We start from the raw sequence: 12,176 nt of genomic DNA, 5'->3' as shown, positions 1-12,176 counted from the left end.
CAGTGAAAATAATGAATGGTTGAAATAAAAAGCTAAAAGCAAAGAATAACAGTTCAAAATATGACCCAGCTTGGATCAATACAGCAGCAACACAACATCAGGTTAACTTTAGCAATCTGTTACACACAACAAGCTTTAGCTAAAAACTGTCACAAATATTCTGTTTCTTGCACAAAATGATGTTCATGTGACATTCAAAAGACACACAAGTTATTAACAATCAATAACAAACTGTGACATGTTGATTATAATAAGCTTTGAGTAAATAACCCAACAGGAAAATAAAAAATAACACTAAAACCGGGTCAGAACAACATCAACACAGTGTTGTGTCATTGCTATGTTCACTCAAACAATAAACTCTTAGCTAAGTCATAAATCGATGGTTGAAATAGTATAATTATTAATAAATGATTGGCTAAACAGTTGAACTTGTAAACTAGAAGTTGTGAATAACTGTATATAATAATTATTATATTATATTATAATTATAAATAATTATTGGACAAACAGTGAAGTTAGATGGTAGAAATAACTATCTAATAACTAATAACATCGAGTGTAAAGTCAGTTAAAAAGAGCACATTTATTATTTATTTGTTTATTATTGTTGATGCAGAGTACTGATCTCACCTGACAGACTTGTGTATGTCTGAAGGTTTTGGGATCTACAGTATCAGACGTTTCACTCTGCAGAGCCGAGGAGAGTCTGGAGGATCCGCCCCCCCCCCCCCCCCCCCCCCCCCCCCCCCCAGCAGGAGGAGGCCAAGCTCGGTCTCTTCCCTCCCAGAGCCCCTATCAGCACATCAGCACATCACTGAATGAATTATGAGTTACATCTCTCGCTGTAATGGACTCTTTTCAACTTTTATTCTCTTGTCTTCTATTTCTCTGCGGCTCTTTTATGTCTGCCTTTATCCCCCCCCCCCGACGTCTTCCTCTCTGCTGACTTGGAGCCGCATGCAGAGAAACTTAAAGAGGTCAAGATCCTAATTTTAGCCTGTCAGAAATTATTAAAATTAATGCGTCAGTGACATCATCACAGAGTGTCAAGGACATCTGAGCGGTGTCAGAGACGTAGAGAGAGAATCATATTTGTAAGTGCGCTTCTTCAGATAAAGGACTCCTATCTCTGTAACTCAATTTCCTGCACCGACTGTTGTGAGGATCTGAACGATGGAAGTGGACGAGACAAAGCTGTCAACAAAGGGAAAAATGGATTCTGACTCTATTGCTAATGCTTTTTTTTTGAAATGTTATCATTTTTCAGGCTCAAGTGATTTGATAAGGATCAGGCTTTAAATTGTACACCACAGAGCAGAGATGGAGTCTTTCACCATGAGTGAGTAAAGTAATTCACTATCAGTCCAGCTCTTCTATAACTGATACCTCTGATACGGAAAGTCTTCTAAATACAGCGGTCATAAGTCGCAGATTAAACCATGTTCTCTACCAGCTGAACCATGCCGTCATCCTGCAAGGTCATTTAATACAAGTGTGTCTGAATTTTCAAACCTCTAGGGCCCCATCTTACGCCCGGCGCAGAGCGGCGCTAAGCTCAGCGCAAGTCTCTTTGCTATTTTAAGACCGACGCAGTCGTCATTTTCCTGTCCAGCGCCCACGTTGTTAAAATAGCGATGGCAATTGGACAACCCCTTTGAACCATGCGCCTGGCGCATCGACCATTTTTCCGCCGTTAAAATAGCAAAAGTGGATTTGGACACACCCTAAATGCAATTCCGCCATGCGCTTCAGACGTGCGCTTTAGATCGTTAAAATAGGGCCCTTAGTGTGTCTGTTCAGGTCTGAATCGGTGTAGGAGTTGGTAAGTTTACTGGTTTGGTTTCTTTTCACACAGAAAAAAATCCAAGTGAACCAAAGTGTGTCACTAATAGCCAGAAGAAGCTCTGATCTGCCCAAATATCAAGAAGACGACGTACTTGGTTGTTATTCCAGTCAGACCGCCATTCATTCTCTGGCTAGCTGCCAGTTGCTAGCTGCTAGCGGCTGCTAGCAGCTAGCGGCTGCTAGCAGCTAGCTGCTGCTTAATGACTGACTTTCCAAGGTAATAGTGCAGATTAGAGCTGCAACCATTATTTTCATTATCTATTAATCTGCAAATTGTTTTCGAAATTAATCGATCCATTGATTGGTCCATAAACCATCAGAGAACAGTGAAAAATACCCGTCACCATTTCCTAAAGCTCAGTGTAACTTCATTTTTAAATGTATTGTTTTGTCCGACCAACAGTCCAAGACGCAGAAATGCAGCAAATTCTTACATTTGAGAAACTCGAACCATCAAAAATTAGCATTTTCACTTTAAAATTATTTAAACGATTATTCAAATATCAAAATCTGCTCGCACCTTGATTATTACAACAGCCTTTTCTCTTCTTAATCAATAAACTGTGAAACGACTGCAGACTGTACAGAACTCAGCTGCCAGGCTTTTAACCATCACATCACACCTGTTTTAGCCTCTTAACGTTGATCCCCGTTTGTTTTAGGATCTTATTGATGACCTTTAAGGCTCTTCATGACCTGCCTCCAGATTATATTTTAGACCTTTTAATCCCTTATGAACCTGTGCGTAGTTTGAAATCCTCAGGCAGAGGTTTTCTGTCTCTTCCAGGGTCCAGGCTGAAAAGAGTCTTTGCCATCAGGGCCTTGAGGGGCCTTGAGGGGCCTTAAGTGGCCTTGAGGGGCCCTGAGGCTCTGGAACGACCTGCCAGAGGAAATCAGGCTGTTTGAGTCAGTGTCTTCCTTCAAGTCTCTTCTTAAAATGAACTTTTATCAGAAAGCATTTCCTGATTTTACCTGCCTGCTTATTTTCCTCTATTTTATCAAGTCATTGTCATTATTTCTGCCAAAAAGCAGCTGAAGCTTCATGATCACGTTCAGATTTTTCCAGAATCGAGTAAAACGAAATTAAACATTTTTTATTTAGTATTTGTAATCGTGACATATCTGTCTGGTTCTCAGCTGGAAAGTAACAAACATCCCATAAACAACAAAATACAAACTGTCAACTTCTCATATTGAGCAGCCATATATCATACAGACTGATACAGACTGATGCAGACTGATGCAGACTGATACAGACTGATACAGATCGATGCAGACTGATGCAGACTGATGCAGACTGATACAGACTGATACAGATCGATGCAGACTGATGTGAACTGATGCAGACTGATGCAGATCGATGCAGACTGATACAGACTGATGCAGACTGATGCAGACTGATGTGAACTGATGCAGACTGATACAGACTGATGCAGACTGATGCAGACTGATGTGAACTGGTGCAGACTGATACAGACTGATACAGACTGATACAGACTGATGCAGACTGATGCAGGCTGTCCAAGCTGTTTGGAAATCAGACGGAGTGATCCGCCTACATGGAGCCGACAGTTAGCTTGTTTGCTTGTTAGCTTGTTGCTGGCGTTACGTTTCTTTTACAGCATCGTGTGTTTGAGATTAAATGATGATTGTCTTTTGACTGCAGCAACAGAAATCAGGAGTTTGATGATCGACAGTAGTTCCTGCTGGTTTAATGAGCGACGTCACACAAACACTTTCACATCCAGACGGGAGGTCGGACAGAAGCTGTTCATGTTTCACACTCGTGTTTTAAGACTGAAGAACTTCAACGTTCACACAAGTCTTCACCTCAGAGCTGCAACAATTAGTCGATTAATAATTGATTAGTAGATCGACAGAAAATGAATCAGCAACTATTTTGATGATTGAGTCATTTTTCGTTGCTATTCTTGGTCTTATACTTTAATATTTTGGGTTTTGGACCAAAATTAGGACAAATAAGACATCACATTAGATATGTTTCACCATGAACTGATGTTTTATTTATGAATAAATTATTTTCCAGATCAATCAATAATTAACATGATCGTTAGCTGACATCACATGACTGACAGAGCAACATATATATAAGTCACCAGATTCATCTATACATATAATATTCTGCAAAAATAAAAAAATATAACAAATGTATTTGATTCTCTATTGATGACTTCACAATATATGTGTTAATAATAACACGTTTTATTTATACAGGCTGATCTTAGCTTGTTCTGATGTTCATGATTTTATAATTTATGTTATTTGTTTGAGGTTGAGTGAAATTCTTTTTTTGTCTTTTTTTTTTTCCTTTGACCTGTTTCTTGTTTATCTTCATAGTTAATGATAATCTCTTAATGTACTTATGTGATTAGAAACCTACACACCACCTTCCACATCTCTCATCCCTTTGTGATGTTTGCATAGGTGATATGTTCACAGCTATTTCTGCTGATCCACGGCTCCGTTTCTATTCAGTCCTCTTGGATTTCTCCTCTTCATGCCAAGCATTTTATTACCATATGTTAAAGGTTTATTGTTGTCTTGGCATGTGTTTGGACAGCGATGCACACGGCAGCGTTTGAGCCGTGTTGTTTTATGACTCTGGAACATCTACAGTCGGTGCTCAGAAGATATTTTTGGGGTTTTTTTTCTGCATCACCTCGACACGTTCCTGTGTCATTTTTATAATAATGTTCACTCTTGTTTGTCTTGGTGCCAAAAGCTGCAGAGTGAAGTGACTGTTGGAGAGCCGAACTCATCTCTGAGAGCATTTTACATGTAGTACATAAAAGCAATTATTTAAGTGCAGATAAACACTCGTGTTTGTTTTGACTGTTCACACCTGAGTGCTGCTGCTGTCACACTGCTGCGTGATAACGAATGAACTCGCTTTTTGCTTTAGTTGACCTTGTTATTTCTTGCCTTTCAGGGTTCGATGCGTACTTCACATCTCGAACTCTGGAGAACAACCGCAGGAACGTGTGGTTTGCTGAGTACTGGGAGGAGAACTTCAACTGCAAACTGATGAGCTCCTCCAAGAAAGACGAGAGCAGCAGGAAGTGCACAGGTAAGAGTCACTGTGAACATCATCCAGGCAAAGATTATGTTTAGATTAATATATATATATATACTGCAACTTTTTAAACAGTTTAGTCGTATATGAACGTAATCTCTAGGAGACTGTTGTTCCTGCACATGCTCAGTAGTGTCTGCCGTACACAGAACTACTGTCCGGAGACTGAAAACGTGATGCTGTTGATTGATCAATGTGATTTTAAATCGTTGGTTTTATTATTGTGTGGATTCCAAGAGGACCAGCGATGGGAATCCAAATAAAGAATAAAGACTACAGAAAACAGTTCTTATCATACAGTTTGTTGGTGGTCAGGTCCCATCAGATGACAGCACCAAAGAGTAAGAATATGGCGATAAGATAATAACCTGCCACTGAGCATGTGCAGGAACGCAGTTCTCTTTACAGCTTTGCTAGCTTGTTGTGATCTGCAGCACAACAAGCTGGTGAAGCTGTAGACAGAGCCGTGTTCCTGCACATGCTCAGTAGCGTCTGCCTTACACAGAACTACTCTCCAGAGACTGAAAACATGATGCTATTATTAGTCTTTGGAGCCGTTTCTAAACAAACTAACGTGACCAAACTCTTCATGATGAAGGAACAACGGAGGAATAAGATACAGAAATACAGAAAATCAGACTTATTCTTTAAGGCTACTTTAAAATCTGCCAGTTTTCACTTGTGAGGAGGCAGAAAATCAGTCTCAGCACGAACACAGTGGAAGATATTTGCTCAGTCAGGGGGTGCAAACGTCAACGCAACGTTTTAATTTAGTCTGGTATAAATATAAATGATCAGCATTTTATCTGATTTGCATAAAGTGCAGCTGTGTAAGAGCTGATGTCGTGCTGTTATGACGTGCGTTGTGCTCTATATCAGAATATTAGAAGAGTTTAAACTTTCTTTACCTTCCACTGCAGCTCCGACACAGAAAACCAGCTCAGAGAAAGAAGAAATGTGCTAATATCACAGCTGTGATGAACTCTATCAATGTATATTGACTTTTAGCATCTTTTCTAGTGAGGATGTCGGGAAAGTGTAGCTGCATTTGAGATGGTAAACAACAAACTCATAAGTCTCTCTGGTCTATAATCAATAATGCATAACAATTAGAGGCCCAGCGTGATAGTGTGAGCGGACCTTGAACACTGATGAACCTGTTATATTAATAGTATTGATTGAAGGAAAAGAACATATTATCTTGTCTTGCCTATTTCTCTCCTCCTCTATTATCTGCTGCTCTCAGTAATGACACTTAAACGTTATCTGAATGATATTTAAAGATATTCATTTTACAAACATTCATATTCCCTCTCGGAATAATCTGCCGGCGCCTAATTTATCGTCTCATTTTCCATTTTCACTATGACTCTTTGTTCTCCTTTGTGTGCCGTGACTTCCCTCCTTCCACATTATAATTCGAAACCACAGAGACGTCTGGGATCATCTGTGCCCCCCAGAACTAAACCTTCAATTACATAATGAACACGCCTTCTGTGCCATTTCAGGATGATTGACTCCCTCTGAACCCTCCGAGCAGCAGGCTTCAGCAGACAGCTTCATTCTATCAAACCTTACTAATGACTCAGACGGAGGGGGGGAAACGTTCAACCAGACGCAGCTCCGCATGAGTATCAGTCTGTATGGAGGGGGAGTCGGGGGGGGGGGGGGGGGGGGGGGACAGAAATGAGGAATTATCAGGATAATGATTTTAACTTGACTTTTCTTTAAAGCTTCTTTAGTGCTGTGACCTTTATAAGAAAACGTTAGCGGAGGCTTCTACTCACTGCAAATGTTAGTTCAACCCTGTTCTGTTCTGATTACAGCTCTCCACATGCCACCAAGGTTTTAATGTCATTTATTATCATCTGGCCCTGCCGGTCATTTTGAGTGTCTTTGTAGTCGTTTTTGTGTCTTTGAGACTTTGTAGCTCTTTGTGGTCACTATAGAATAAACAAAGTAATCCAGGAGGAATTAGGTGTCCTTGCAAATTAGTAGAATATAGTGTATATATTAGGGATGTGAAGAGAGCCCAGTATTTGTATCTGTATTTGTTGAGGCAGCAAAATTATTTGTATTTGTATTCGAATAAAAGTGGACAGAGACTTAAAAATCCTGTTTTTGTTTTTATTACGCTTTTAATTTTAGAAAATTAAAGTGTTACAATAAGTGTTCATGAAGCGTGTGTCAGTAGTTCAGCTTTATCTCTGGGGAACACTCCCAACTCTGGGAGTGATGTCCAAATCAGGAAATGTGCGTCATGTAGCAGGTGGATGTGACTCCCCTCACTGAGACCTGCTGATAGACGTCACAGCGGAGCAGAGGAGAGACACTGAGATAGTGATGTAACCGACCTGCACTCTGGTATTTGACATGGTTTATTTTTCTTCCTGAAAACAAATAATTTTGGAAATATTTGTATGAAACAAATATTTGTAAAAAAAAAAAAACACTATTTGTGTATAGTATATAGGGGTGTGCCCAAATACAAATACATTATTTGGCAAAGCACAAATAGTGGAGTTTTTTACAAATATTTGTTTCATACAAAACTATTTTTAAAATTTTTGGGAAGAAAAAAAAACATGTTAAATACCAATTTTCTAAAATTAAAAGCGTAATAAAAACAAAAACAGGATTTTAAAGCCTCTTTCCACTTTTATTCAAATACAAATACAAATACAAATACTGGGCCCTCTGCACATCCCTAATATATATATATATATATATATATATATATATATATACATACATATATATATAATTTCAGAGAGACAGGGGTGAATGGTAACCAAGGATTAGTTAACCATCTGTTATTTTATATAAACTGTTGGATAACTCTGCAGCAGCACAGTCCAGGTTTGGATCTGTGCTGGTTTCCTCCTGCAGAGCACAGACATGTGTTTTTCGATGTATTAGTGACTCCAGTGTGAACTGTGGCTGTGAATGTAAGTGTGTGTGTTCGTCCTGTGGTGGTGGACCTGTCCGCGGCGTGCTCTGCCTCTCACACAGTGCATGCTGGGATACACTCCGGCCCTCAGTGACCCTGAACACGATGAATGAATGAACGGACGGATGGATCCACCTTGAAAACACTCCACATGCATTTTTTTACAAGCGTTGTAGAAAATAAACACGAGACGCCCTCAACAATTGTGATTTATGAATCCTGGTCATGCTGGGTGTGTGTGTGTGTGTGGTGAGCAACGTGTGCCCACACACATCACCATCATGCCCATAATCTCAGTGAAGAACGGTCTATCAGATGTTATTGATGTAATAAAGCTGCCACATGCTGCGGCGTTCGGATAAAGGCTTTCGGTTTGTTACAGGAGGTTTACTCACTGGCGACTTTACAATAAACCATCAGTCACACTCAGAGGTTTTATGTTGCAGCGATTTTATCCACGTGAAGAGATGAAAGTAATTATATTTTTCAATATGAAGATATTTTGTTCTTTATAAGACCTCGGATATAAAATCATTTAAATATACAGTAAGTGATTCCTGTACTGCAGGATGTGTTCAGGACTGTTTGAACACCACAGGGAGGCTTGTCGGCCGGGATTTTAGGATGTATGTGCAGAGAGCCCAGTATTTGTATTTGTATCTGTATTTGTTGAGGCAGCAAAATTATTTGCATTTGTATTCGAATAAAAGTGGAAAGAGACTTAAAAATCCTGTTTTTGTTTTTATTACGCTTTTAATTTTAGAAAATTAAAGTGTTACAATAAGTGTTTATGAAGTGTTCCCTTGGGAGGACTTCACTTGTGTCAGTAATAATAATAATAATAATAATAATAATAATAATAATAATAATAATAAACTGTATTTGTATAGCACCTTTCATACAAAATGCAGCTCAAAGTGCTTCACAAAAAATAAACAAAAATAAGAAAAAAATAAAATAAAATAAAAATAAAAATTATATATATATATATGTATATATATATACATACATACATACACACATACACATAGATAGATAAACAAATAAATAATTGAGAACATTAACAGGAAGAATAAAAGGAGGCAAACAAGAGAAATGAGAGATAGTGTATTACATTAAAACAGAGGAGACACAGATAAAAATCTAAAGTAAAAGACATAATCATTCATGAATAAAAATACAAGAATACAAGCCTTAGAATAGATTAACATGTTTGAGTATGATATGGTGTAAAAGTCATATCATAGAAAGGTTAAAAAGATATGTTTTTAAGCATTGTTTAAAGCTTTCAAGAGAGACTTCTCTAACGTCAGAGTTTGGGAGCGTAATTGAAAAAAGCTGCATCTCCAATTTTCTTTTGGGAAAGTTTATGGATCTCAAGCAGTCCTGCAGAGGATGATCTAAGGAATCAGGGAGTCTTTGATGTAGCTCGGCCCTGACCCATTGAGAGCTTTAAAAACGAGTAACAGGACTTTGAAGTCGATTCTGGAGGACACAGGGAGCCAGTGTAGGCTAGCCGAGACTGGAGTGATGTCTTCTCTCTTCTTTGTTGTTGTTAATAGTCTGGCTGCGGAGTTTTGAATGAGTTGTAATCTTTCAATTGACTCTTTAGGAAGACCTGTAAAAAGTGCATTGTAATAGTCTAATCTACTTGAAGTAGCTCAGCTTTATCTCTGGGGAACACTCCCAACTCCAGGACTGATGTCCAAATAAGGAAATGTGCGTCATGTAGCAGGTGGATGTGACTCCCCTCACTGAGACCTGCTGATAGACGTCACAGCGGAGCAGAGGAGAGACACTGAGATAGTGATGTAACTGACCTGCACGCTGGTATTAAACATGGTTTATTTTTCTTCCTGAAAACAAATAATTTTTAAAATATTTGTATGAAACAAATATTCATAAAAAAAAAACTATTTGTGCTTTGCACACCCCTACTGTATTTCCTCCACTGCTGCTGTGTTTACACTGTTTTTGATACGTAACCCAATTTGCAACAAAATCTGAAAATCATAACTGTGTCAAACTTTTACAAAGATGTGTGTTTCTCTGTGATCTGTCACTTGGCTCATAATCATCACATTTCTGACTTTTTCCTCCAGTAAAGTTTTTTTTCTTAAAGCTACATTAACGCCTTTTGAAACCAGAAGTGTTGAGAAGCATCATGAAACTCTGTGGAGGCAGATTCACTATCATGTGACATCATCTCGTCTCTCCGTTCAGATTTGTTCTGGACTGAAAACTTCTTCACATAAAGACAAAAAAAATTACAACATTTAAATTTTCCTTTTTAGTTTTACTCTCCATTAAAAGGTCTCTTACAGCATTAATAGTTCTGCTCACATGCAAAAATTTCTGAATAACCTTTTAACTTCAAAGCCGTCACCCAGCTCTTCTGCAGTAGATCACGCTTTATTAACATTTTAATGTCTCGCCTTCATCGTGGTGTCTGAGGCTGCGTCCGTTTCCTTTATTTCCACTTACAAGTAAAATAATCCATATCAGAGGAGTGATCTCATATAATACAAAGACTCTCATTTATTTAGTCACATATCTTTGTGGGAAAATGATCTGGAGGACATCAAGAGAACTCAAATTAAGAATAACTCAACATAAAAGTACCATAAGATTTCAAATAATGGAAATGATGTGAGTACAGTGTGTTTTCAAAGACTGTCGTCTGAATGATGATGAGGCTGAAAGAATAACGAACCTGTTGCCTTAATTGAAAGATGGATCTCTCACTTTTTTTATTCTCATTGATGGTTTGAGATGAAAGAATACATCTTCCGGAGAATATTAAATGAAACAGAAGCAGCCTCAGACACCCTGATGATGATGATGATGATGATGAAGGCGAGACAGCCGAAAACGTCACTGAAGAAGAGTCATGTGACCTGTTTTAATTTTGATGGACTTGTGTGTGTGTGTGCGTTCTCAACAACCAGTCCTCCAGATGAAGCTCCAGATCTGTGGTTTGATCATGTGACCCCAGAACGACACATAGCAGCGTTTTCTAATGATGTTTGATGATGTGACAACGCTGTGCTTCAGGTCTGGTTGGGTTTAAAGATGATAGTTTGGGTTAAAATGATCACTTTAAGGTCAGAGAAACATGTGGTTGGTTAAAGTTACTACTTCCTTAACCCATAAGAACATGGACCCATTTCTCCTTAAAGGAAACTTATGGGGAATATAAAACAGACCAAATGAACCACAAGGAACACATTTCTTACCTTCAGTGTCAAAGATCTGTTATGTAACTCGTTGGTTCCACTAATAATTTCTGTGTATGAAAGTATCACGGCAGGCAGTGACATGCAGCCGTTTCCTTTTACTGATCATCAAACATAATTTCATTTCAATTATAAAAACTGGGGCAATTATTTGTGTTTCTAACCCAGTTACCAAAACTGGGATGACATCTGGTTAAAATGATTTCCAGTCTTAAAGGACCAGTGTGAAGGATTTACTGGTATTTAGCAGTGAGGTTGCAGATTGTAACCAACTGAACGATTAACTACATGTTTGACTTTAAAGGAAAAACCTGAATAAATGAGTGGAGAAACATAAGAAATGCAGATGCTTCCACACAGGTGCACTGCATGGTACAATTAAGCAATTAACATCCAATCATGTTCTGTGGCTTGTATAAAAACACTGAGCAGGCCCAGTTGGTTCTGATTTTGTATCAAGAGGAAAAGATCTAAGTGACTTTGAAAGAGGGTTGATTGTTGGGGCACTAATGGTTTCAGTAGGAACAGCGACTAAAGTGACATCTGCATTTAGATCTATAGGAGAGACGTCAGTAAACAGGGTCGGAAATTGTGGTCGACAGCACATATTTGATGACCGTGATGCCCGTGCATTAGTGTAGTGATATGTGAGGAAAAAACAGAAGGTGACTGAATGAATGTCAGTGCAGGACGTGATCAGACTGCGTCAGCAAGAACGGTCCGCTGACAGTTACATAGAGAGGGATATTATAGGAGGGCTGCAGTGCATAAACCCCTCATTACAGAGATGAATGCACATTTCAGAGTTCAGTGATGCAAAAACCATCGAGGCTCTGGTCTACAGAGACGTGGAAACTGATTGGAAGAGATGCAGGAAGTGATTTTGTCAGACGAGTCGTCCTTCGCCGTGTTCTCGACAGGTGGGCGAGTGCATGTGTGGCGTTCACCAAGAGAGGGGTCCATGTCTGAACGCTTGACCCCCTACAGTGAGGGGGTCTGTTATGCTGTGGGGGGGGGCGTTTTGCTGGTGTGGTTTGGATCCACTTGT

General features: G+C 39.0%; 1 protein-coding gene across 1 annotated transcript in view; it reads left to right on the top strand.

The window, feature by feature from the left end:
- The window catches only part of LOC122981340 (metabotropic glutamate receptor 7), a 325,191-nt gene that overhangs the window by 208,244 nt on the left and 104,771 nt on the right, over window positions 1–12,176 (top strand). Inside the window, exon 5 of the mRNA XM_044350024.1 lies at window positions 4,799–4,936. Coding sequence (XP_044205959.1) covers window positions 4,799–4,936 — 138 coding nt within the window. The remainder of the gene's footprint in view (window positions 1–4,798; window positions 4,937–12,176) is intronic.

The sequence above is a fragment of the Thunnus albacares genome, chromosome 4 (genome assembly GCF_914725855.1).
Source record: "Thunnus albacares chromosome 4, fThuAlb1.1, whole genome shotgun sequence".
Lineage (NCBI taxonomy): Eukaryota > Metazoa > Chordata > Actinopteri > Scombriformes > Scombridae > Thunnus > Thunnus albacares.
The sequence above is the reverse complement of the archived record's forward strand: the minus strand, read 5'-3'. Positions and strand labels throughout refer to the sequence as shown.